The sequence below is a fragment of the Belonocnema kinseyi genome, chromosome 5 (genome assembly GCF_010883055.1).
Source record: "Belonocnema kinseyi isolate 2016_QV_RU_SX_M_011 chromosome 5, B_treatae_v1, whole genome shotgun sequence".
NCBI classification, from domain to species: domain Eukaryota; kingdom Metazoa; phylum Arthropoda; class Insecta; order Hymenoptera; family Cynipidae; genus Belonocnema; species Belonocnema kinseyi.
The window spans coordinates 67,891,207-67,915,069 of record NC_046661.1 but is presented as its reverse complement, the minus strand read 5'-3'; the positions used below and the strand labels follow the sequence as shown (position 1 = coordinate 67,915,069).

General features: G+C 33.4%; 1 protein-coding gene across 1 annotated transcript in view; it reads right to left on the bottom strand.

Moving 5' to 3' along the window:
• LOC117172995 (NPC intracellular cholesterol transporter 2 homolog a-like) overlaps positions 1-23,506 on the bottom strand; it is a 72,652-nt gene extending 49,146 nt beyond the window's left edge. The window contains exon 1 of the mRNA XM_033361336.1: positions 23,396-23,506. Within this exon, the coding sequence (XP_033217227.1) occupies positions 23,396-23,414 (19 nt within the window). The 5' untranslated portion in view covers positions 23,415-23,506. The remainder of the gene's footprint in view (positions 1-23,395) is intronic.
• Between the last annotated feature and the right edge of the window lie 357 nt (positions 23,507-23,863).

Here is a 23,863-nt window from a genome sequence, read left to right as displayed (position 1 = left end):
GCTCCAAGGAGATTATGTTGAAAAATAAAAAAAAATTTACCCAAAAAAAATTGTTTTTATACTTCATTCTAAGGACTTATTGAACTACCCTCGTAGCTACAGCTTTTTCAGTCATGAAAAGTACAGATTATGTAATGGGACTAATGCATCAGCATAAAGTCATCAATGTTTCGGCAATTCTATAACGTGCCGCAGATAGGGCCGCAGAGGAGCTTGGTCGACCTTTTGATTTCTGCGACACTATAAATGGCCTGACATCATTAACACCTTTCATGATCAAATCTCGCGTACTGGAGGCAGAACATTCGCTCCTTCATCGTAATTTCTATGGCACTATACGTAGAGAAGAGCTATCGATGGTTCTATCCAACATTTTTCTCATATCTGCTGGATTGAGATCGGAGACTAAGGGGTTTATTTTTGCCTGTCAAGAGCGTTATAGACACCTTAGTTTACCGTGAGCGCATAATGAATATGGCTGACAAAGTTTTTCATTGCCATTTCCAAAACGCATTTATCTATGTTTTAAATTTAAAAATACCAACTAAGTGGCCAGAAACCCGGTTTAAAATTTTCGTTTTTATTATTTCTAATCATAAAATAATACTATAGAACTTTTACTTTGAAACCGAGTAACTTTTTCCCGTAATTTAGTTTGTACTGGTATCTAACTCATACTGGTTGCCTGTAAACCTCGTACTGGTTGCCTTTCAACAATGAAAGTGAGTATGAAATCAAAGAACGCAATATTTGGCACTTTACTCCGGCTTTTGAATGCGGGCTCTGTCTTAGAAATAACCACGTCAGCGTGTATTTGTTGTATGCCGTCAATTATGATGGAACTGTTGCATCTTTCACCTAAAATCGTTTTTCCGCTTTGTACTCCGTATTGCTATTTTAGAATTCGACATGAACGTCTTTTTACTCTGTTTTAGATCATTCGTAAATTTTGCTAATGTGAGCAACCTGATTCTCGAAGATCTATCTTATTGGCAGAGAAAGGCAAAATATATTTTCGGTCATATATTCAATATAGGTTTATTCAGTTACAAAAACAATTCAAAATGAACTGATGTTTGAACCCGTCATTGAGATTTTCTTAAGGTAAAAAATGAATAGATGAATCTGAAGAACAACAATTTTTTATAACAATTCAAACTATCTAGTTCCACAGATGCAGTAATAAAATTAAACTTGAATAAAATAACGATACGAATTGAAAATCATTACCTGAAAAACGTCGTTCACATGAAACACAAACAAGACGCCAGGACGGCATTTTTGTAAACACGTTTAGTACAGAGAAGGGCCATATGATGCCATGTGAAATTTACTTTTTGTTTAACCTCCCCTCTCTTGAAAATGCATAATTGTAAGCATATATAGCAGGCATAATGTGGTGGCTTTCAGCCCAGTGACGTTCGCACGTGCGAACTCCGCCACCGAGCCGACATGAAATTTCACGCCTGCTAGAAAAAACTTCACGCCGGCTACACACATATACACTACACCACGCAAATGAAACTATGGAGAAAATTGAATTTATCTTTCAAAAAATTACATTATGAATGGACCCAATATGATCCTCAAACTCGAAAAGGAGGGCTCTTTAAACTATAAATCAATATTTATTTGAAATAAGAACAAGAATCAAGTGATTGGTCTGTTTATTGCACTGAGGAAGATTCTAAAGCACACTACCTGACAGAGTTCCTAACAAGGTAATTCTAATTCCGAGTTTGTAATCAGTCCCCAAACTTGCTAGAATTGCTCGTCTTGTAATAAAGTCATGAAATACGCACGCTAAATGCTATTATCTTCACACGAAAGTGTTAAATCTTTTTAAACGCATAACTCAAATTTATCCATGTTTTCATCTAAGAAAGCGATGACGTAATCACTGCAAACGATCGCAAGACTCCAAATACCAGTTACAACGATAATCTGGCTACCTCTACTTTAAGTGAAATAAAAAGCAGTTCTTTATTTTTCTTAAGCGACGACGGTGAAGAGAACTAAACAGTTAAAGAAGAAGAAAAGCTTCAAAGCTTCCAGAAAGTAAATAGTTCAGCTTCATTCTGCCAAAGTTAAAGCGTTGGGACGACTTTCCAAAATAATAATGACAGGTGTTGCACGAAATTTAATATGACCTACGTCACGCACCATCCTTTTCTGTCGCACGTAGAATAGCAGAAACTATCAAGAGACAATTTGCTACAGAAAAAGTAATTCGTTGTGTTAAAAGGTAAAATACCTATACACTTCACGTTGAACTAGAAAAAAATTTCCTCAACGTTCATACAGTGATTGTAATATAATCGATGTCACGTAGGAGATCTCGTTTATTTGCGTTCTTCAAAAAACATATAATGATGATGTATGATATTTACTAGTCGTAATCATGAAAATAGGAATAGGAGGGGATTAGCCGCATACTGCCTAAAATGTGCGCGGAGATTAATGTGAAGGTACAAGGGGAAGTCGACCGCTGCGACATGCCTAGTCCTCAAGGTAGAATAGAGATATCAATTGCTTTGTTTTCCTTTATGGCTTCACCTCAATAAGGCAACAAATACTGTAGCTTCTGCTTTTGAATGCATTTTTAGACCTACCGACAATCGGTTACAACATTGTCTTCAAACGCACTGTGTAAAACAATTTTTGTCGGCAGAAAAAATTGAAGCACAAAAAAGTGAGATGAAGTTGGCTCTGGTAAAATTTCCATTCAATAATTATCCAACAGCGTACGAAAATTAGAATAAAACCTGATGAGAAATAGCACTAAATGAAGCAAATTCCTAGCGGGATTGAGTGTAATAGTAAAAAAAGGTCACTGACTCACTTCATTATTTGTTTAGCACCAAAAAACGAGTTATAATTTATTAACAAAGAGGGTCAAAGTTCCTGCCTTCTAGTAAAAGGCTACATGATACAAAACAATTATATAGAAGTAAGACGAGTAAACATTCAGACTCGAGCGCTTAGTAACAATTTACAGACTGACCCTGACCACCTCAATATTTCTAACGGCGAAAAGATATCTTAGAGTTGACAAGATAAGAATGGTATCTTGTAGATGAAAGAGAAAGAGTTAAGAATACTCACGCGAAATATAAACACTCATATAATACAAAAATAGAGAAACCGACATGAAATATCCGGAAAATTCCCCCCTCCCATTTTTTTGATGATTAAAAACACGAAAAATGATAACTTACTACAGTCACAAAAAAAACTCACGAGTTAGGTTCCACCTCTGAAGGGTGAACTGGTAAGACACACAATTTCATAATCGGTCTGTTGAGAGTCAGTACCAGTACGTAAGGTAACGGACCTGACATGACCTTCAGCATCCGGATGTGTAGCAATGACACGACCTAGAGCCCACTTCGTAGGAGGAAGATTTTCGTGCAAGATAAGCACGAGATCGTCGATCTTGATTGAAAGCACAGGCTTCTGCTACTTCGGACAATTTTGAAGTACTTGTAGATATTCAGAGGACCATCTGGTCCAGAAATCTTCATACATCTGTCTGGTAAGCTGCCAGCTTTGTAGTCGATTTTGTTCAAGGTCGATGAGAGAAGGTTCTGGAACCGTGAAGATTGGACAACCGATCAAGAAATGACTCGGCGTCAACAGTATCATATCATTCGGATCATCGTTCTGAGCCTGTAGCGGTCGTGAATTGACACAAGCCTCTACCCGCGTGAGGATGGTTGTCATATCCTCAAAAGTCAGAGAAGTATCTCCCACTACTCGACGAAGATGATGTTTTGCAGAACGAACAGCTGCTTCCTAAAGTCCTCCGAAGTGCGGGGCGGCCCAAGGGTTGAAACGCCAAGTATATTTCGTTATAAGCAAGATAACGGCTGATGGTCGTTGAGACAGCAGAGGCTTCATTGAAAAGTGTTCGTTGCTGTCTATCTGCCCCGACAAAATTTGTACCGCAGTCGTGGTAAAGAAAAGTACTTATGCCACGTCGAGCGGCAAAACGTTTGTAAGCCGTTATGAAGCCATCAGCTGTGTAGTCCGAACACGCCTCCAAATGGGCCGTTATCGTAGCAAAACAAACGAAAAAAACAATATAGCCCTTATATGCTTTGTGCCCGCGACCTTTAGTTGTTCGCATTCAAATAGGGCCTGCATAATCCAGGCCGCTTATAGCAAAGGGTCTAGACGGTCGAGTAACTCTATGAGGAGGCAGTTGACCCATGAGTTGAGTGCAAGTGGTTGCACGATGTCTAGCGCAAACAACGCAACGACTCAAAACCTTCTTTACGACACAACGTCTTGTGATTATCCAATACTGTCTCCGTAGATATGATAGTGTAAGTTGCGTTCCTTCATGGAACATGGCCTGATGCCCATTCCGAACGATGAGAGTGGTGAGAATAGAGTCCTTCGGTAAGATATAAGGTTATCGCTCGTCGAAATCCATTACAGCGTACTTCAAACAACCTCCGAGTCGCAGTAAACCATCAGAGTCCTAAAAGGGTAGCAAACGAAGTAAAGGACTTTTTGTAGTGACTGGGAGTTGCTTGCGCGACAACTTAAATTCTTCGGAGAAATGTCGACGTTGTTCATATGCCACCAGACGAGTCCTAACACGTTTCAAAACGTTTGTGGTAAGTTTACATGGAGGAAAGTCAGTGGATTTCTTCCGCAACCGTTTGATGATTCTCAGAGAGGAGTAATGCGAAGTAATTTAGTTAGATTCGAGTATCGACTCAACAAAGATCACGGTGGGGCCAGTTCAACCGCTGCAGAGTGTACAACGATCCTTTCCTCTCTGTTGATGTACAATATGGCCAAAAGATGGGTGATTGTGATAACCAAGTTGGCCCAGTCCACCCGAGAGGATGGTTCTTCAAACGTAAAGGAGAAATGCCTCGAGACGCACAATCAGCTGGATTGTCCTTCCCGGGAACATTATTCCATACGGTGGCACGCCAGTTGGCCCGCGGACAATTGATCCGCGACAATTAATCCGCGACAATTGGTCCGCGCGACAAATGATCTGTTGACAATTGATCCGTCGACAATTGATCCGTGAGCATTCCACATCTTGATATCTGAGTTAAATGAAGTACGTCGGTTTATTGTTATTGTTTGTTGGTTTTTTTTTAATTGCTGTGTTATTAACGTTCTTAAGATGCCACTGAAGTTTATAAAATCACAACGGGGTGGTTTAATGTTGTTACACGAAGGCCATTTGTATGCAAAGAAAAGTGTCAACAACACAAATGTAACATGGCGTTGCGTTGAATATAAGAAACGATCATGTTCCGTAATAATTCACACAACAACCGATAAACGTACTGGTAATGAGTATTTTGATTGTAGTTTTTTTTTAAGCATGATACATGTCTGAGTTTCATCTGCTTGTTATTATGTATATATTTTATGAAAAAGGATTCTCTTTAAATAAACTTATGAGGATTGTGGCATGTTTTTGATTTAAAAAGTTTGGAGCATTTCCTCATAACAATCATTGTTACCAATGTCGAAGTATTACATACAACTTAAGTGGAATATTCCCCGTCCCCTTTCCATATTCCAAGTATTGTCGCAGATGAATTATCGCGGATGAACTGTCGCGGATCAATTGTCCCGAATCAATTGTCCCGGATCAATTGTCTACGGGCTAGTTGTCGTGCAGCCTTCCATACAGCACCAGGCAGTACAGTCTGTATTTCCGACACCCGATTTGAAATATATGTCATCCAGCGTAGAGCGTGGGCTCGTATCCAGTCGAGAGAGTTTACCGAGTCCGTTCATAGATGACTCGGCATCGCAATAGGAAGATTTAAGACCGAACAAACATGAACTACCAGCCGAACAAGCAGAACAGCCGCAAAAAGTTCCAAATGAGGCAAAGATGTCTCCTTAAGACGAGCAACCTCAGTCTTAGCTATAAATAGTGAGACTCGTATCTCATCCGAAGGAAGCAGGTCCTCAGATAGACAACTGCACCGATGACCTTCTCCGATGCATCTGCAAAACCGTGAAGTTCGCAGCCAGACACGTTCTAAGAACATCCCAACCCACGGAGGATGCTAAGCGATGATAGTTCAGAAAGTTCGGTCCTGTACTTTCTCCATATAACAATGTGATCAGCAGACAGACTGTAGAACATCCTCGCAGTTCGACAACCATTTCTTCAAAATAAAACCATCCGCCTGGACATGCAAGTTTACTTGGCGACGTTTCTCTATTGTTGTAGCGATGTCGTAGGATGAATCCAAATACGTCTGAACTACCCAAATCAGTTTGCCTCGAAGCATTGAACACCGGTCTCAATTTTGTACTGGAACTGGTTTCCTTGATGACGCAGTGATGTGGTAGAAAATAACCCTGAGCAGATAGTAATTCATCAGGATTAGACACTAAGTCCATTTCACCTAGAACAGCATACTCCTGTATACTCTATGCGTAAGACTGATGCAGAATAGGATCTCGTCGAAAACGCCTTTCCAAACTTATGAACATTCTGTGAGCAGCCGAACGAGAATCTCCCAAATTCATCGACCGATCCTTGATTGGAAGTCGAACAACGAAGCGACCATCTTCTAAACGTTGATAAGTAGAGAGAAAAAGTTTTTCACACTCCTCCTCATCAAGGGTGAACTTTGGAGATACAGTCGGAAGATCCTCCTGTACAACAAATCGACGTAATGAGTCCAACAATTCATGATCAACCGCACATTGAAATCCAACAATCTTTCGAGTATATAAAGAAGGTTCCTCAGAATGCACTAAACAGACCATTCACTTGACTCTTGTTCTAATTTTAAATAATATTGATTTATGGTTTAAAGCAGCGATTCCCAAACTTTTTTTCATTTTAGTCATAATTTGGACATGTTCAAGCGCGAAAATTTTAGAATTTAGATCTAAATGTAACTTTGCAGGGTTTTTGGGGGGTCTTCAATTGTAAAAGGCACACTCAACAATAATCATTTCATGCAGGTTTTAAATTTAGACGTTGATGTTCTGAAAATATTTCTTAAGGAAAAGTGGTTTCGGTTAATTTGGTTGTATTTGATAAATGTTTTGTATCTCAGCATCCTCGACAAATGTCTTCATGGGCGCAAAGCCCAAAACCTTCCGAGTTTCAACATAACGCCGCTGAAGTCAGAAGCACTGGGTATGAGCTCTGCTTGTTCAAGTTTGACCTGGTCCCGTGACCGGTTCATACTGGAACGGTGGCGGCATCCGTTTTTTACTGGTCGTAATCGTATTATACATTTTAAGCCACCTCGATCTTCTTAGATCCTAGAATCAATTTCGTATTATCACTAGTTTAAATACTTTCTTTATGAACCTATTTCTTATTTTATCAGCTATATATTTAAAGATATATTTTTACAATAAAGTTTCGAAAATAACTTAATAGTATATTGTGCTACAAGCACGGAGCTCATTTGTACATTTGTCAAAAAACGGCTTTTATCATTGTCAACATAACTTTACCCAACAGAACCTGACCTCACCTAACCTGAATTGACAGAAATTTATTGAACTACACGTAAAACTTTGCAAGCATATTTTCCCAGTAGCAAATGTGTGCTACATCGAATGGGTCAACTCGAGCCTGACCTAGAAATAAATCTAACCTAGCCTAACCTAACCTAACCTCACGAAACACAATTAAACTGATTGTGTTGTCCCGTTGTGTTTGCGGTACCGTTTGAATCCGCTTGGGCTTAACCTGCAAAGAGGTCAAACCTATCCTAACCTAAAAAAACCTGACCTAACCTAACCTAACCTAACTTAACTTCACGTAACACAATTAAACTCATTGTGTTGTCCCGTTGTGTTTGCGGTACCGTTTCACTCAGCTTCGGCTGAACCTACATAGAGGTTTAACCTATCTTAACCTAACAAAATCTGACCTCACCTAACCTAGCCGAATGAAATTCAACCACACGTGTAGCTATGTAAGCGTACGGTTCTCAGTCTTAAATGTGTGCTATATTTAATAGGTTAACTCGATCTTAACCTAAAAATGAAGAAAAAAGGATACGCTATAGCAGGCAGAAAATAGACTGAAGTAAGTCTATAAATCAATTTAATTACGATAAAAAGCAAGATAAAATGTAAACACGAAAGATAGTATAAATATATCCCTTAAGTTTAAGAAAAGCAGAGAGAAAAAATTTTTGAATAAAACTCTTATTCATTTGCATGTTTAAGTTACAGTTCTACATTTTAATTGATATAAACATTGTCAGGTTAATTGAAATGGGGTCAATTCTACTTGTAGTTCTAAGTTTCTTCAAATGAGTAATGTGCGTCTAAATTTTTAACCACCTGTAGTACAATGAAATGAATTTTATTGTGTTACAACGGGAACACTTTAGTTAAGTTGTGTTGCGTTAAGCAAAATTTCGTCAGGTTCTGTTAAGTTAGATTCATTTGTAGGTTCAGATCGAATTAACGTATTAAATATAGCACACAGTTAAGACTGAGAAACGTACGCTTACATAGCTACACGTGTGGTAGAATTTCATTCGGCTAGGTTAGGTTAGGTCAGGTTTTGTTAGGTTAGCATAGGTTAAACCTCTATGTAGGTTAAGCCGAAGCTGAATGAAACGGTACCGCAAACACAACGGGACAACACAATGAGTTTAATTGTGTTGCGTGAAGTTAAGTTAGGTTAGGTCAGGTTTTTTTAGGTTAGGATAGGTTTGACCTCTTTGCAGGTTAAGCCCAAGCTGATTCAAACGGTACCACAAACACAACTGGACAACACAATCAGTTTAATTGTGTTTCGTGAGGTTAGGTTAGGTTAGGTTAGGTTAGATTTATTTCTAGGTCAGGCTCGAGTTGACCCATTCGATGTAGCACACATTTGCTACTGGGAAAATATGCTTGCAAAGCTTTACGTGTAGTTCAATAAATTTCTGTCAATTCAGGTTAGGTGAGGTCAGGTTCTGTTGGGTAAAGTTATGTTAAATAAGTTGATATCAGGCAAGGGTTGATCCTTCACGGTTGACGACATGTTTTTGAAATGAAAATTTGCATCACTGGTATTATTTTGAAATTTATTTGCCTCAGTGCATGATTTTTCGTTATTTTTTGAGGTTATGGCTCAACCATGACGTGATGGGTGATTTTTGATACGAATTTGAATTCAGCGCGCCAAAATCCATAGGAATACGTGTGTCTTGTTACCAGATCCGCACAATTTTTTTTTTGTGCGGCTGTGTAATCTTTTACGTGTTTATTTTAACTGTGATTTATTACTCACGCGCGAGGAAGCTACCTTACAGGGTCCCGATAGTCTCAGGTTGAAAATTCTCAATCAAAGATCCACCGAGAAATGTATGATTTGTAATGACTTGAACACTGATTGGCACCGGCTTAGTGTTCAGGCTCGAGTAGATATATATTAGGACAGAAAAATTTCAGTTTCTCAAGCCACCTGGATCCGCCTGCAACACCTTCAAGAAGCAGGTTTTATTTCAAGAAACATTTTTCCGGCTTGCCACATTTAAATCGCCCTATTATTTTGCCTAGAATAGAAGTCGGCAGATTCTTCACACAATTAAGAGATTCAGATCTGAAAATCGTGAGAACTCTCTAGATCCTGGGACATTAACTGATGAGAATTTTGCTTGTCTTACATCCTTATCAAAAGCCCAATTCAACGACTTATACGAGTATTGTGTTTCTGTCCCTGAAGCGAGTAACTTTCGTCAGCTAGCCAAAAAATCTCTCATCATATTTTTGTGTTAAATGCGCCATGGACTGATGAGCTTCTAAAGATTTCATTCAATCATTCCAGCAGACAGGCGATAAGTATCTTGATTAGTGTTCTGAGAAGATCGATAATGATACGATTTGTACCGGAAAATATTGGTCTTGAAGCGATAACTCCTCAACAATTCATCGCAGAGCATGTAGCTTCATTTGCTAATGAATTATATAATGATAACTTGAGTGAATTGAAAGCCATTGTAATTGCAGATGGAACTTATAGTTACTTTAAAATCTTAAGAAAAGTTTTATTATTACCTTACTACCTTATTGGCAAGGTATCAGTTATGTCATCTGCGAAACAACTGGAGTCTTGCTCCAAAAAGTTCATTTAGATAATTCAAAGGGTAAGGGGGGGGGGGGAAGCTCCAACCAGTTAATAGTTAATGATCTTTTTAAAGTTAATAAGATGTTAAATTGATCCATTTTTTTCTCATTTAGATTTCGACATTTTTATATATCATATTTCTATAAGTATTAATCACATTTAAAAAACAATGATTTGGGAATTTAATTATTTCTAACATGCTGCATTTGTTCGGCTTTGCCCTCAGGTGAGGGTAAATCATTCTGCAGCTTTTTATGAAAATCAAAACATTTAAAGATAAGAAAATATTATGGTTTGCTTCTGTGGTATTTTATGTACTGGAAAAATTACCTTTCAGGATATCCAACAAGAATAATACGTTATTTTAAATAAAAATAGAGATAGCTTTAATGTAACCTCTTATTCGTTGTTATTCTACTAGAAACAGATTTCACGCAATGTTTCTTCTGTACCAATACAAGAAAACTGCATATTGACCGGATTGATAATAATAATATTTAATAGTTTCTTCCATGTAGTCCACGAGATAAGTTGCTATTCTACATTGCCGATCATTTATCGACGAAACATGTGACACGTGTTTCACCTAAGCACTTGTAAATATTATTTTCGTCGGGCCTGACCCCCTTGTCAAGCCTCGCTTATTTATGGGATTTATTATATTTTGGACTTAATTTACGTCTAATTAATTTAATTAGATTGTGTGATATTGTTTTATCTGTCAAAATATCAAATTTTTATACTGTAAGTATTGTCATTAAAGTCAAAAGCTTTATATTTCTGTCATTTTAGTAAGTAACAATATCTCTCTGATAAAATAGATTTATTTGAAGTAAAGTAGAACTAAAATTGTTAAATAATAGACATGATATAAGGAAAATCCTCTTTGCCCCACTGCTTGGCGCTGCCCTCCCCCGTTTCCCTATCTATCAAGGTCAGTAACGTGTTAGAAGTATGGGTTACTAGGATTATATTGCTAACAAGTACGGTCAAGGCATCAGATTTGAACTTGGAAATTGGATGAACGTTCAAAAAAGACTAGTTTATCTAAAAGAGCAGCGTTCTTTTTTACTAAGATGCCGTAAGGAATTCCTAATTCAAGTCCATACACAAAATCACACAAAGAAATTTAAATGAACTAATTTGCATTATAACGTTTTACCAAAATTTCAAAAAACTATATTAACTTTTCAAAATAAATGTTGTGAAATTAACAACTCTATTAAAAATATTCAGGATTTAGCTCAACGTTCAAATTACTTAAAGTATGATTCATTAAGATATATAAAAGAAGATTCAATTCACTCTTTTTAATTATCAAGCACGAGGTTTATATAAATTAAAATATGCTAAAAGATTAGAATATATAAGAAAATTAACTTTGTTAAAAAGCAGAGATTAGATATTCAACATAAGAATAAGGAGTTTGGATTAAAAAAATGTTTCAAGAATGTATCTAATGTTCAAATCCCAGATGATATAGCTGATACATTATCTTTAGGACGTAAATTTGGTGTTCCTTTCAACGCTAATGAAATCTCCGTAAACAATATCGTTGCAAACATTGAAAATTGTATGAAAAATATAAAAGAAGATGAACAAAAGCTAAAAATTGGAAAAACTGTAACTGAGCTTGTTTCAGTTAAAAATTATCAAAAATAAAATAAAAAATTAATAATTCTAAAAGGCAATATCACGTTTGCAACAAATAGAAGTAAGTATAATCAAACCATTAAGAATATTATAAAGAACAATAATTTATATAAAAATGTTAAAAATAGTTTAGTTCCTACTGCTGAAAACAAATTGAACGATATTGTTTCAAGATGGGGAAAAAAGAGATATATTAATAAAAAAATGGCCTGCAGATTAAAAACACAAAGTTGTATTGTTGCCAAAACTTATGCTTTGCCAAAAGTGCACAAACTAGGTTTAAATTGGAGACTAACTGTTTCAACTGTTGGTTCTCCAACATATAATTTAGCTAAGTTCGTATCTAACAATTTAAAATCCATTTCAGGGAACACTAATGCGTTTGTGATTTGATAACAAATTGGTATAAGAAACCGTCGTGGTCTGGGCGGTATTTAATTTTTTAATCTCATTATTTATTCATTCAAAAAATTGTTTTAAGTAAGTGTTTAGTAGATAGGTGTATAAAATTAAGTAATGTTAAATTTATAAAAGAAAATTTAAATAATTTAAAAGTTACGTTATTGCAGAATAATGATCCACTTCCTTTAACAGAAAGTGTCATAAAAGAGAAAATTCACGAAATTTACAATAGTTCACAAAAAGTAGTAAGCAGAAAAAATGGTTAGAAAAATACAATAAAACAGATTTAAAGGTTACATTACCCTATGTTATAATAATAAAATGCACTGTTTATGATAAAGTTTACATAGGTGAAACTGGCAGAAGATTAAAAACTAGATTTGCTGAACATAAGAGAGCTTGTGAAATTGCAAATTTAAACACTGGTTTGTCTCGGCATTCATGGAATTTTGATCACTTTTTTATTTTAATTTTGATAACATTAGTATTTTAGCAAGAGAACAAAACATTTATAAACGTCGAATCATTGAATTTATTTTTATCAAAAAATGTAGTAAAATTATAAGTAATCTTCAAACTGAAGTATTAAATATAAACTAGACGTATTAAAACATTTTACATTAAATTTAATATTTCAACATTTACAAATTTAATAAACTAAATTCAATTCACAATTTTAAATCCTTTGAGCTTTGGCGCGCCATTTTTTTTCTTTGGTTATTTGAAAATTCGGCCTGTTCATTATCGTCCATTTAGTATTATCTGTTAGCATTTATGTCAATATCAATGTCCAGTTCAGTAGCTTATTTTCTTTCGTCATATTTATATGCTGTCTTAATTAAATATAAAGAAATGTATTTTTTTTTTTTTTGAGCCTCTCTTATAGAGGTTCCAAATTTCGAAAATGACTCATATGTTTTTGAAGGTGTTTAAAATCATTGAACATTAATTGTTCGAAAGTTTTTTGACAATTAAATGTAACTTTGGACTACGTATTTGAATGACAGGTAATAACAAAAATAAGTTTTCATGTTTCTAATTGGTTATAATAATTTAGTTTTTAATTTATTGTATATAATAGAAAAACACAGCGTATTTTAGAGAAGGAATTTTTTCTGATGAACGCCCGCAGTGACAGCCGAAGCGTTGAAAATAAAACGATATTTTTAACAACTGCAATCGTTTTTTATTTGTTTTAAATTGGACTGTAAGGCCGAAATAAGCTAATAAGGAAACTTTTCTTAATATTTTGAAATTATAGCGACTGTCGGAAAAAGAGGAGAAACAACTTGAGTCTTGCTCCAAAAAGTTCTTCCAGATCATTCATACTTATAATTATATTGAAAAATCAGGAAATTACTGTACCTTGAGACAAAGTTACTCGGTTCAGAACGGACGTCATTTATTGAAACCTGTTCTGATGGTTGCACCCGATGGTTACACTGTCGAAATCCACGGATCATATTTCGCAGATGAGAGGAACAACGATGCCCCGGTAATAATCGATCAGTTCGAAAAAGATATCAACACCATTCACGAAGGGTTTGATGATAGAGATATTTTTTTGTGGATCGAGGTTATCGATATGCAGTGCAGTTCTTGGAAAATGAACGATGCAATGTCCAAATGCCGCCTGTTATATAAAGGAATCATCGTCAACTGACGACTGAAATGGCCAATCGCGCCCGCATGGTAACGATGCAGCGATGGGTGGTCGAAGCTCAAAATGGTCACGTAAAAACCATTTTCAAGTTCCTAAACGGACTTATTTTAAGGGCTAATGTCTTACATTTGAGAGATTTTTACTTGACAGCTGAAGGCTTTATAAATAAATATCGAGTACCTCTACGAATGATAGATAAAACGGTTGCTCTAGTGCGAGAACTCGACTGAATGATGTGACTGTGGTTCAAGCGAGAGTTGAGGTTGAAAATCTCGACAGAAGAAATACCACGTGGAAAGTTTTAGACAGGAACAAAGCTGGGACAAGAACTTTGGATTGTTTTGCCCATGTCGCGAGTATCTTGTGATTCCTCGGATGGGCTCGGCATCAACAGTGCATAACATATTCCAGTAAAATGCTCCTCCGATACATCCAGGATGCCGGAAATAGGAATAATGATGACGATAGTACCGGAATAGGAGAATTTATAGTCGACGGTGAAGAATAGAGATTTGTTGAATGGAAAAAAATAGACTAGAAAGGACTTAATTGTGACTACGTTATGGTCTTAATAATCGCGAAATTGACTCTACAGTAGATGAAATACAAACAAATATAAAACTTATGACAACTTCGCGATCCGAAATCAGAAGGTCATGGTCACCCTAACTATTTAGTATTGACTCGAATTTACGGTAAAACTTAAATTAGAATGTAGCATTATACGCTCTTTTGGGGAAGATGGAATAGGGCCGGCAGAGTTTTTGAAATATATAAAATCAAATGGCCTAAAACATATCGTGCACCACATTTTGCACACATTCTTGGGGCACCCAGACAGGTCGTAATATTATGAGGGACACATAGGAGGGGTAAAAATAGGGGGGGGGGGCACATCCGCAGTTTTTGACCAATCATCCTCACATTTTCCACACATATTTCTTGAGTTCCCGGACAGATCATAAGAATATTTAGGGTTTATGGTGTGTGGGGGAGGGGGCACAGTTTTTTAAATGCATAAAAGCAGGTGTGGCCTAAAACGTGTTATGCTAATGAAAATCCAAAGGGATGAAGATATGAGGGGTCGCTCTGCCGCAGTTTTTGACCAATTGGCATCCAACTTTTCACGCATATTGTTTGGGCTCCCGGGCTTTTTTAAAATATATACAAATTTAAAACATAGGGGGGCGTACTAGAGTAAAATTTTGTTTATTGGAAACAATTAAAATATCCTGTATTTAGAATTAATTTTCTGTTTTACCTTTTCAGTTTTCTCCAATTTGAGTTCCGACTTGAGTAGGAGTTACATGATTTAAAATTAAGAAACGCCTTTTTAATTTTATGTTTTTCAGTTTCTAATTCTTTTTCTCATTTAGAGTTTTTCTTAATCTTTGTACAAATTTCACACGTGATGCGGAATTTGTGGAAACTTAATTCGACAACTTAGATACAGTTTTTATCATTAAAATTCGAAAAATACAGTTTCCATGTTCTGTATTCAAGTGTTTATTTCTATTTTGCTTCCGCAGAGTTTTTTCCAACTTAAGTTTAAATTTCATTATTGACTTCGCATTTTTTTAACCTAAATTCTACAATAAATACTTAAAATTTCATGTTGATTGCATTTCAGTATTTTCATGTTCGAACTGGATATTAAAAGAAAACATATAAGTAACATCGAATGCAATAAATAATTTGACTTTTATATGCGAATACCATTCATAAGTTAAGTTATTCTTAAATGATAAAAATTTTTTCATCATGGGTTTATATGTCTTTTTATAACTTTATACAATTTTTATTGTATTTCCGTTGGTACTTGATATATAGTATTAATCAGAGCGGCCGTTCCGCGGCTGCAAAGCCGCCGCCACTGGGCACTGCTAGTTCTTAATTATATTTCCTTTGCCTAATAGTAGAAAGTTGCATTTTTTCTTAAATTCTTAACTATTTGTCTATTTTTTTATTTGAAGTGACTTAACAATTAATCAAATTTAACGTTGCATAATTGTTTGAACAAATAATTATTTTTTATTACTATCTTCTCCTATAGCAATGAAAAATAAAGATTAGAGAGAATTATATTTTAAACAATCTGTTTATTTTTTGTGAGTATATTTTTCTGAAATAAAACAAATATTTGTAAAATTAATATCTGACTTTAATTTTCAATAAAAGCAATTCCATGACTTCAATGATTCTACCTCGAACAAATTTTTCTCTTACGCTTCTCAGTAAATTGCTTGTTATAATTCTAAACAAAACTTTCAAAGTAATTTAAAGACCTATAATCCAGCCACCTACTCCTAATTATTCCATTCCTTGTTCTTGTTTGTTTTGCAAGATAGCTTTATGTTTAAGTTATTTTTTTCAAAGAATTGTAAAAGGAGAAAAATAAGTCACTTTAAACAATATAGTATTATTTTTAAATCTATTCTGGTTAAGGTTCACTTATTATTTGTTTATAAATAAAAAGTCAAAGCAGAACCAAAGACTTCAGAAAAAAGAAAATTTCTAGCATTACTCTGAAAAGCGTAATATAGTTATAAACAATAAATAATTCTTTGTATAAGAATGTTTGTTATCTAACATTAATTATTACCTCGCTAAATGAAAAGTAGACAAAAAGTTTGAGAGTTCAGAAAAAACCGCAACTTTTTAGCACTTTTCTAAGAGAAGATACACATAAGATAGACATTATTAAATTGTTCAAACAACTATACATTATTTAAATTGCATATTATTAACAATGGCAATAATTTGTTTGAAAATATAATTTTTTTAACTTTAATTACATAATTATTCACCTCACTCTAATTGAAAATTGCACAAAAGGTGGAAATTTTTTTTTAAAACCGCGACTTTCTGTTATATAAGAAAAAGTTATTATAAATAATGATAAATTGTTTGAAAAGCTTAACAAAACACCTCATTATTAGTATAAAGTAGTATTCTATGTATCAGAAACAATTTTCATTTGGAAATCCGCAAAAAAATCATAATTAGCGCCAAAAACTCGCAAAACCCATTTTTTTCACTTACGGTTTTCTTTGTGACAATATAAAACAGACTTATAGGGTCATATTTTAAAAGTAATATTTTTTCGTATTCTATGGCTAAGTATCAAGAGAAACGTTGAACTTCAACTCGATTTATCTAATATTGAAGATTCTGAATAAAATTTTCCAGAAACGTCTTTTTTTCTTAAAGAAAAAGTGTTAAGCTTAATGGTGTTATAGCGACCTGTAAATATAATTTTTTTAAACACAAAAACAAACTGAGAACATTTTTGTGTTGATTCTAACACATTTCTAGGTGATATGCATAAAAATTCGAAGACAAAAATTTCGGATCACCCTACACGGAAAAATTTAGTCGTTTAAAATTTCGGCGATTATTTGAAGAAACTTGGACAGAGAGAAAAGTCTTCAAATGTTCCAATGCCTTTGAAGAAATAATAGAAAACTATTTATCAGATGTAGAATAAAGTCTATTAATATTTAAAAACTGAGTCGCAGAAAAAAAGTAGAGTAATTCTTATGGAGAAGTATTTTGTGAACTAAGTGATCTTCTCTAAGAAGTACTCTAAAGGTTAACAATATTTAAAAGAGTTTCTCTAGAGTTTACATGACAGTCGAGGAATTTGAAAGATATAGGATTTAAAACATAATTTTGTACATTATAGTATGAAGTTGATCAACTTTTAAAATATTTTAAAAGGAGTTTTAGATTTCTTGCTAAAGATAATTTAAGAGATGAGAAATCAAAGAACTGAGCTCAGCTTTAGAACTTCGTCGACAGTCGCAGAAAACGAGAGGTGATGCGCACCAGTGTTCACGTAGATATGTAACGCCTCTTCAATGAAATTACAAATTTTGTAATTTATTACTTGAAAACGTACAAATTTAAGAAGTCTAAAAGTTTGTAAGTTAAAAAAATTAGAAATTTTAAATAGAATATATTAAAATTATCTGTATTTAAAAACTAATTTGAAAATATTTATGAAATTTTCTAGTTTTTAACTTTTAAAGCTTTGAATTTCACGAGCACTCAATTTTGATGGACTGGAGATTTGAAATCTTTTCATTCTCAAAGCTCATTATTTGAATAAAGAATTTTAAAGCTTAGTAATTGTGACAAATTCTTGTAGTAAAACAAACAATAAAATTATTCATTTAAAAAATATTAATACTTTTCAAAGGATTTTTGTCAAAAATCTGGGTTGTTCGAAAAGTAATTTCTCTTAAAATTTTCAAATCCTTTAAAATATTTTTAAATACCTAGAACTTTCTTTAAGATTTCTAAAATACTTTGGGATTTTTTTAAATAACTCTTCCAACACTTTTTTAATTCTTCAAAATTCCTGTAAATTAAACAAATAAATTAAAAATTTCTTCGCATCTTTTAGAAGATCCTCAAATATTTATAATCGTTAGAAATCTTTTGAAATCTCTTAAAATTTTCTAAAGCTTCAGATTGAAAATAGAAAAGAGAAAGTTTTCAACACGTTAAATATTGAAATGACTGGAAATTAGAGTTTTGAAAATGGGATCAATCAAAATGCAAAGCTTTCGAAATTTAAGTATCAAAAATTGTCAACTATTCATTAAGAATAATTTTCAAATCGATGGGATTCAAGTCTTCAAATTTTTAATTGTAAAATTGGAAGTTTATTTATAAAAAATTAATGATCATAAATAAATTGAAAGCGTTTAAAATTTCAATGTATGTTTTTCAATAGGACAATCTGTAAATGAAATTATTTCAGACTGAAATTTAGAAAACAAAAGAATTTTAAAACATTAAAAATTTAACTGTTTGTAGATTAGTTAAACTATTTAATTGAAGGTTTAATGATTATGATTACTAATCTTTTGTAAATAAACTTCCAAGTTTACAATTAAAATTGTATAGACTTGAATCCCATCCAGTTGAAAATTATTCACATTTCATAGTTGAAAATTTTTGAATATTAAATTTCGAAAGCTTTGAATTTTTATTTATCCCATTTTAAAAATTTTTTAAATTTCAAGAAATTTTCAAGAGCTTTAAAAAATATCAAGAAATATCAAAAGATTGTTAGGAATTTTAAATATTTGAGGACTTTTTAAAAGATGTCAAGGAATTTTTAATTTATTTTTATAATTCACAGGAATTTCAAAGAATTCAAAAATTTTGGAAGGATTATTTTTAAAAAATCCAAAGTAATTTAAAAATATTAAAAAAGTGTGTCAGGTATTTCAAAAGATTTGAAAAATTTGAGAGAATTTGAAATGATTCTAAGGAGTTTTAAATTGATTAAAGTAATTTAATATGAGATTTTAAAGAAGTTGATATATTTCAGGAAATTTTACAAGATTCCAAGGAATTTTCAATTGATTTAAATAATTTAAAATGAGATTTTAAAGGATTTGAAATGATTCAGGGTATTTTTAAGATTTCAAGGAATTTTCAAGTTTAAAAAAATTTCAAGAAATTTTAAAAGATTTTAAATGATTTTAAACATTTGAGGATTGTTCAAAAGATGTCAAGGAATTTTCATCTTATTTTTATAATTTTAAGGAATTACAAAGAATTTTAAATAAGTACTTTAAAAATCCTTTAAAAAAAGGTCAAAGTATGTCAAAATATTTTGGAGGTGTTGTAGTATTTAAGAGTATTTAAAAATGTTCCAAGGAATTTTCAATTGATTACAGTAATATAATATGAGATTTTAAAGGATTTGATATATCTTAGGATATTTTAATAGATTCCAAAGAATTTTCTAATGATTTCAATAATTTACTACAAGATTTTAAAGGATTTAGAACATTTTAGGGCATTTTAAAAATTGCAAGGAATTTTCAAGAGCTTTGAAAAATTTCAAGAGATTTTAAAGGATTTTTAATATTTTAGGTAGTATACAAGCTCAGCTTTTTGTATGAAAATTTAACTTTTTGTTTAAAAATTGAACTATTTTGTCGAAAATAATTTAAAAAATTTTTTTTTCATTTATGTATTTCATTCAAAATATTATAATAGTAATAATATCCATATTATATACACTTGAAAAACATAACATCAAAATCGACGCATACATGAAATTAAGAATCACGCGAAACATTAAAATCGCCAATTTCTTTCAAATGCAGCAGAAGACTTGAGTAAGCCGAAGATCAAGTCGTGCAGTTTCGGCTTGCACGCGAACTTACAATGGTAATCATGCACCTTCTGTTTTGCGGGTCCCAAATGGTAGGTATAGTGGAGGGGGGGGGGGTAAATTTCTAGCTCGATCTGCAGCTCTGAATAATATTATAAATTACATTACAATTGAAAGAATAACTGAATAAGCTTTCTAACATTTTCGCGTCTATAATATTGTTAAGTACAGTTAAATTACATCTAAAATCAATAAAAGATTTCAACAGTGAGACATTCTCGGGGACTTTCATACTACAGATACGGCTGTGATTCTCACAAGCGGTTAAAGAAACACCTAGTGAGTATATAAGGGATCTTCGAATATTGACATTCAGCGTGCGAAACTGCGTTAGTCCGTCAGTGTATACAGCGGTGTATGTGGTATTATTAAGCTAGTTTAGTATAGGTTTACGTAAAAGCCATAAAGTCAGGTATGCTGCAAAATATTGTATGTATGTATGGGTGTATATGCATATGCATAGACGCGGGGTCTGTGTTGAACTTGTGACGCTATGAATATTTTTTTTTCTTTCCTTTCTTCTCGATTTTCATCGACTGTCGCTGAGAGTCTCGTCAACTGGATTATAAATTTGATACCGCTATTTATTTAAACTCTGCAATTAACATTTTTTATTCTTCTGAAATGTGTCATAATTTCTAGATAATTTTTTATCACATTCTTCAACAAGGAGGTTTCAAAACTTTATTCGACTTCTTCTCGTATTCGAGACTAATACATAAAGTCGGTGAATTTTTAAGCGAATAATTCTTTCCGTGTAGTCTATACTCTGTTCGCTGAAAGAAAAGCCAGTCTTCGTACACAGATATTTGAAGCGAGTAGCACATTATAGAAAAGGTGCGTTGACCTACGTTTCTTTTAATCACGCTAAGTAATAACAGTCGTGTCAGGCCTGAAAGTGACGTCACGTGAGTGTTAAATTAGTTTTCTCTTCAGCTGATATTTGAAAAAATTACATTTATATACAGAATTGTTACATTTAAACATACATTGAAGCCTTCAGATAGCGTTCCCTAAGATAGCCATTCCGAGAATGGACGCCGCGGGTGGGAATAATGTAGGTTAAAAGGCGCTTCGGTGAGTGTGCAGTGGCCATTCAGGCGTGAACAAACAATAGCGTTTACATACGAAGCGGCGGTCTCTCAGGTTTATTTCCCACCACCGCCAGCCCCAAAATAGCTCAATAAAAGGGTTTCACTATACACAAATAAAAAACATAATTTAAATATTTCTCGAGACTTGGAATTATATTTACGTAAAATAGACCTCCCCCATGTAATAGATATTTACATGCAAAAAACAGAGGTCCGTTAAGCTGGCAGGACCACATTGCAAAAATGGACTGAAAACCTATAGGGAATTTAGGGCTCATTTATGGCTAATTTAATGCCCCATTGCCAAATTTAATGCTTTTCATTTAAACAAAAAAAAAACGGTGGTCCTGCTAGCTTAACGTTAAGATAGCAGAAACACACATAGTAAAAAACTAATTTTTCAAAATTTCTTTGCTCTGTAATTTAGGGCTTATTCAGGGCTCACTTAGTGCCCTATAATAAAATTTAATGCACCGAAATTTTTCAAAAAAACGTGTGGTCATGCCAGCTCAACGTTAACCTAGCAGGACCACACAGAGAAAAAAACGACTTAGGCATTATTTCGTTCCACAATAATTTAGGGCTCATTTAGGGCTCTGGCAATATGATAATGAAACAATTAAAAAAATAGTTTAAACGATTCTATCCAAAATGAGTTGAAAAAATTTCTTCTTTCACTTAGTGTTAAGGCTCACTTAGGGCTCCATGAATATGATATTTGAATTAAATAAAAAATCGTTTAAACAATTATTATTTAAACAAATTTACCACACAAAAATTTTTTTTTTCGTTTTTCTTGTTCATTTAAGGCTCCTGAAATATCATCAACTGAAAGTCTTGCGACATTTTCTTCGCCCTTTTTGTTATACATGGTGATTTTTTTAACTTGAAATTTCAAATCACATTGTCCCCTGGGGATGGGGGTGGGGGCAAGTTCGAAATCTTAAATGATATTTGAAAGTTTCAAGTTCAAAAATCACCCTGTATATGGTGTTGTACTCCATAAATATGATATTTGAATGGAATTTAAACGAATTTGCAAAAAAAAATTTTTCTTTTCTCTTGCGTAATTTTAGGTTCATTTAAGGCTCCTGAAAAATCATCGACCGAAGGTCGCGCGATATTTCCTTGCCCTTCTTTTTTGTTACATGTGATTCTGTGCCACCTTAACGTTATAAAAAAAACATGAACAAACCCATAAAACCCATTTTTCCCCTTGAGTAATTTAGGGTTCATTGAGGACTAATTTGGGCCCGTAGTACTAAATTTTGGGCTACAGTATTCTTGTAAAAAATAGTGTTTGTAATAGCTTAATAATAAGTTAGTTCAAGATTGCTGTAAAACGTAATAAAAATGATTTGGGAATACTGACCCAAATTAGTCCTAAAGAAGCCCTAAATTATGCGAGGACTAAATATGGGTTTTATGATTTTCTTCAGGCATTTTTTATAACGTTCAGGTGGCACAATACCATATATAACAAAAAAAATGGCGAAGGAAATATCGCACGACTTTTGGCGATGATATTTCAGGACCCTTAAATGAGCCTGAAATTATGCAAAAGAAACGAAAATAAAATAATTTTTTATGGTAAATTTGTTCAAACAATAATTGTTTAAACAATTTTTTGTCAAATTCAAATATTATATTCATGAAGCCATAAGTGAGCCTTAATATAGGGCAGAAGAAGAAATTTGTTGAATTAATTTTTACTAAGGTTGTTTAAACAAAAATTGTTTAAACAATTTTTTTAACAGTTTCATTATCATATTTCCAGAGCCCTAAATGAAGCCTGTATTATTGTGGAAAGAAATAATGCCTAAGTCGCTTTTTTCTCTGTGAGGTCCTGCTAGGTTAACGTTAAGCTAGCATGACCACAGTTTTTTTCGAAAAATTGCGGAGCATTAAATTTGACAATAGAGCATTAAATGAGCCCTAATTATGCCCTAAATTATAGAGCAAAGCAAATTTCAAAAATTAGTTTTTTTACTATGTGTGGTTCTGCTATGTTAACGGTAAGCTAGCATGACCACCGGTTTTTTTGTTTAAGTGAAGAGCATATAATTTGGCAATAGGGCATTAAATTAACCATAAATGAGCCCTAAATTCCCTATAGGTTTTCAGTCCATTTTTGCAATGTGGTTCTGCCAGCTTAAAAGGCCTTAAAACCCGCCGTCCTTTAAAGTATATATTGCCACCAAATTCACTATTTTGCACTATTGTACGTGTAAGAATAAAGTATTTATGTTTGATGTTGGGTTTATCACACATCGAATATTTTTGAAAAGACTTACCAAATATAACGTAAGCCATGTTATTAATGCACGCAGTCCTTATAAATTACGAAAATTTTTCTCGAAGCTGTAGAAGCAAACTGTATTTCTGGTCATCAAGACATTATATTTATTGAGTCAAGCTAAATCTAATCAAACACCTGTGCGTCATGAATCAGGTGATAAATACCTTCTTGAAGATATAATCAATACAATGATAATTATCTGGCAAATGAAAGTAAAGCAATTAATGTGTTTGGTTAAAAAGATTTTTAAACACTACTGAAAATAACCCATTGTTTTTTTGTGTGGAAATAATATAGGTAAAAATAACCTCCTTTAATTTTAGATTTGATCACAAGGTCATTAACTTTTTAATTTTAACTTTTAATACTTTTAAAACTCACTTTAATAATAAAAATGCTATTTTCTCTGTTTTCCTCATTTTTTAAAGACTAATAGCAGCCGGTAATACACACACACACATAT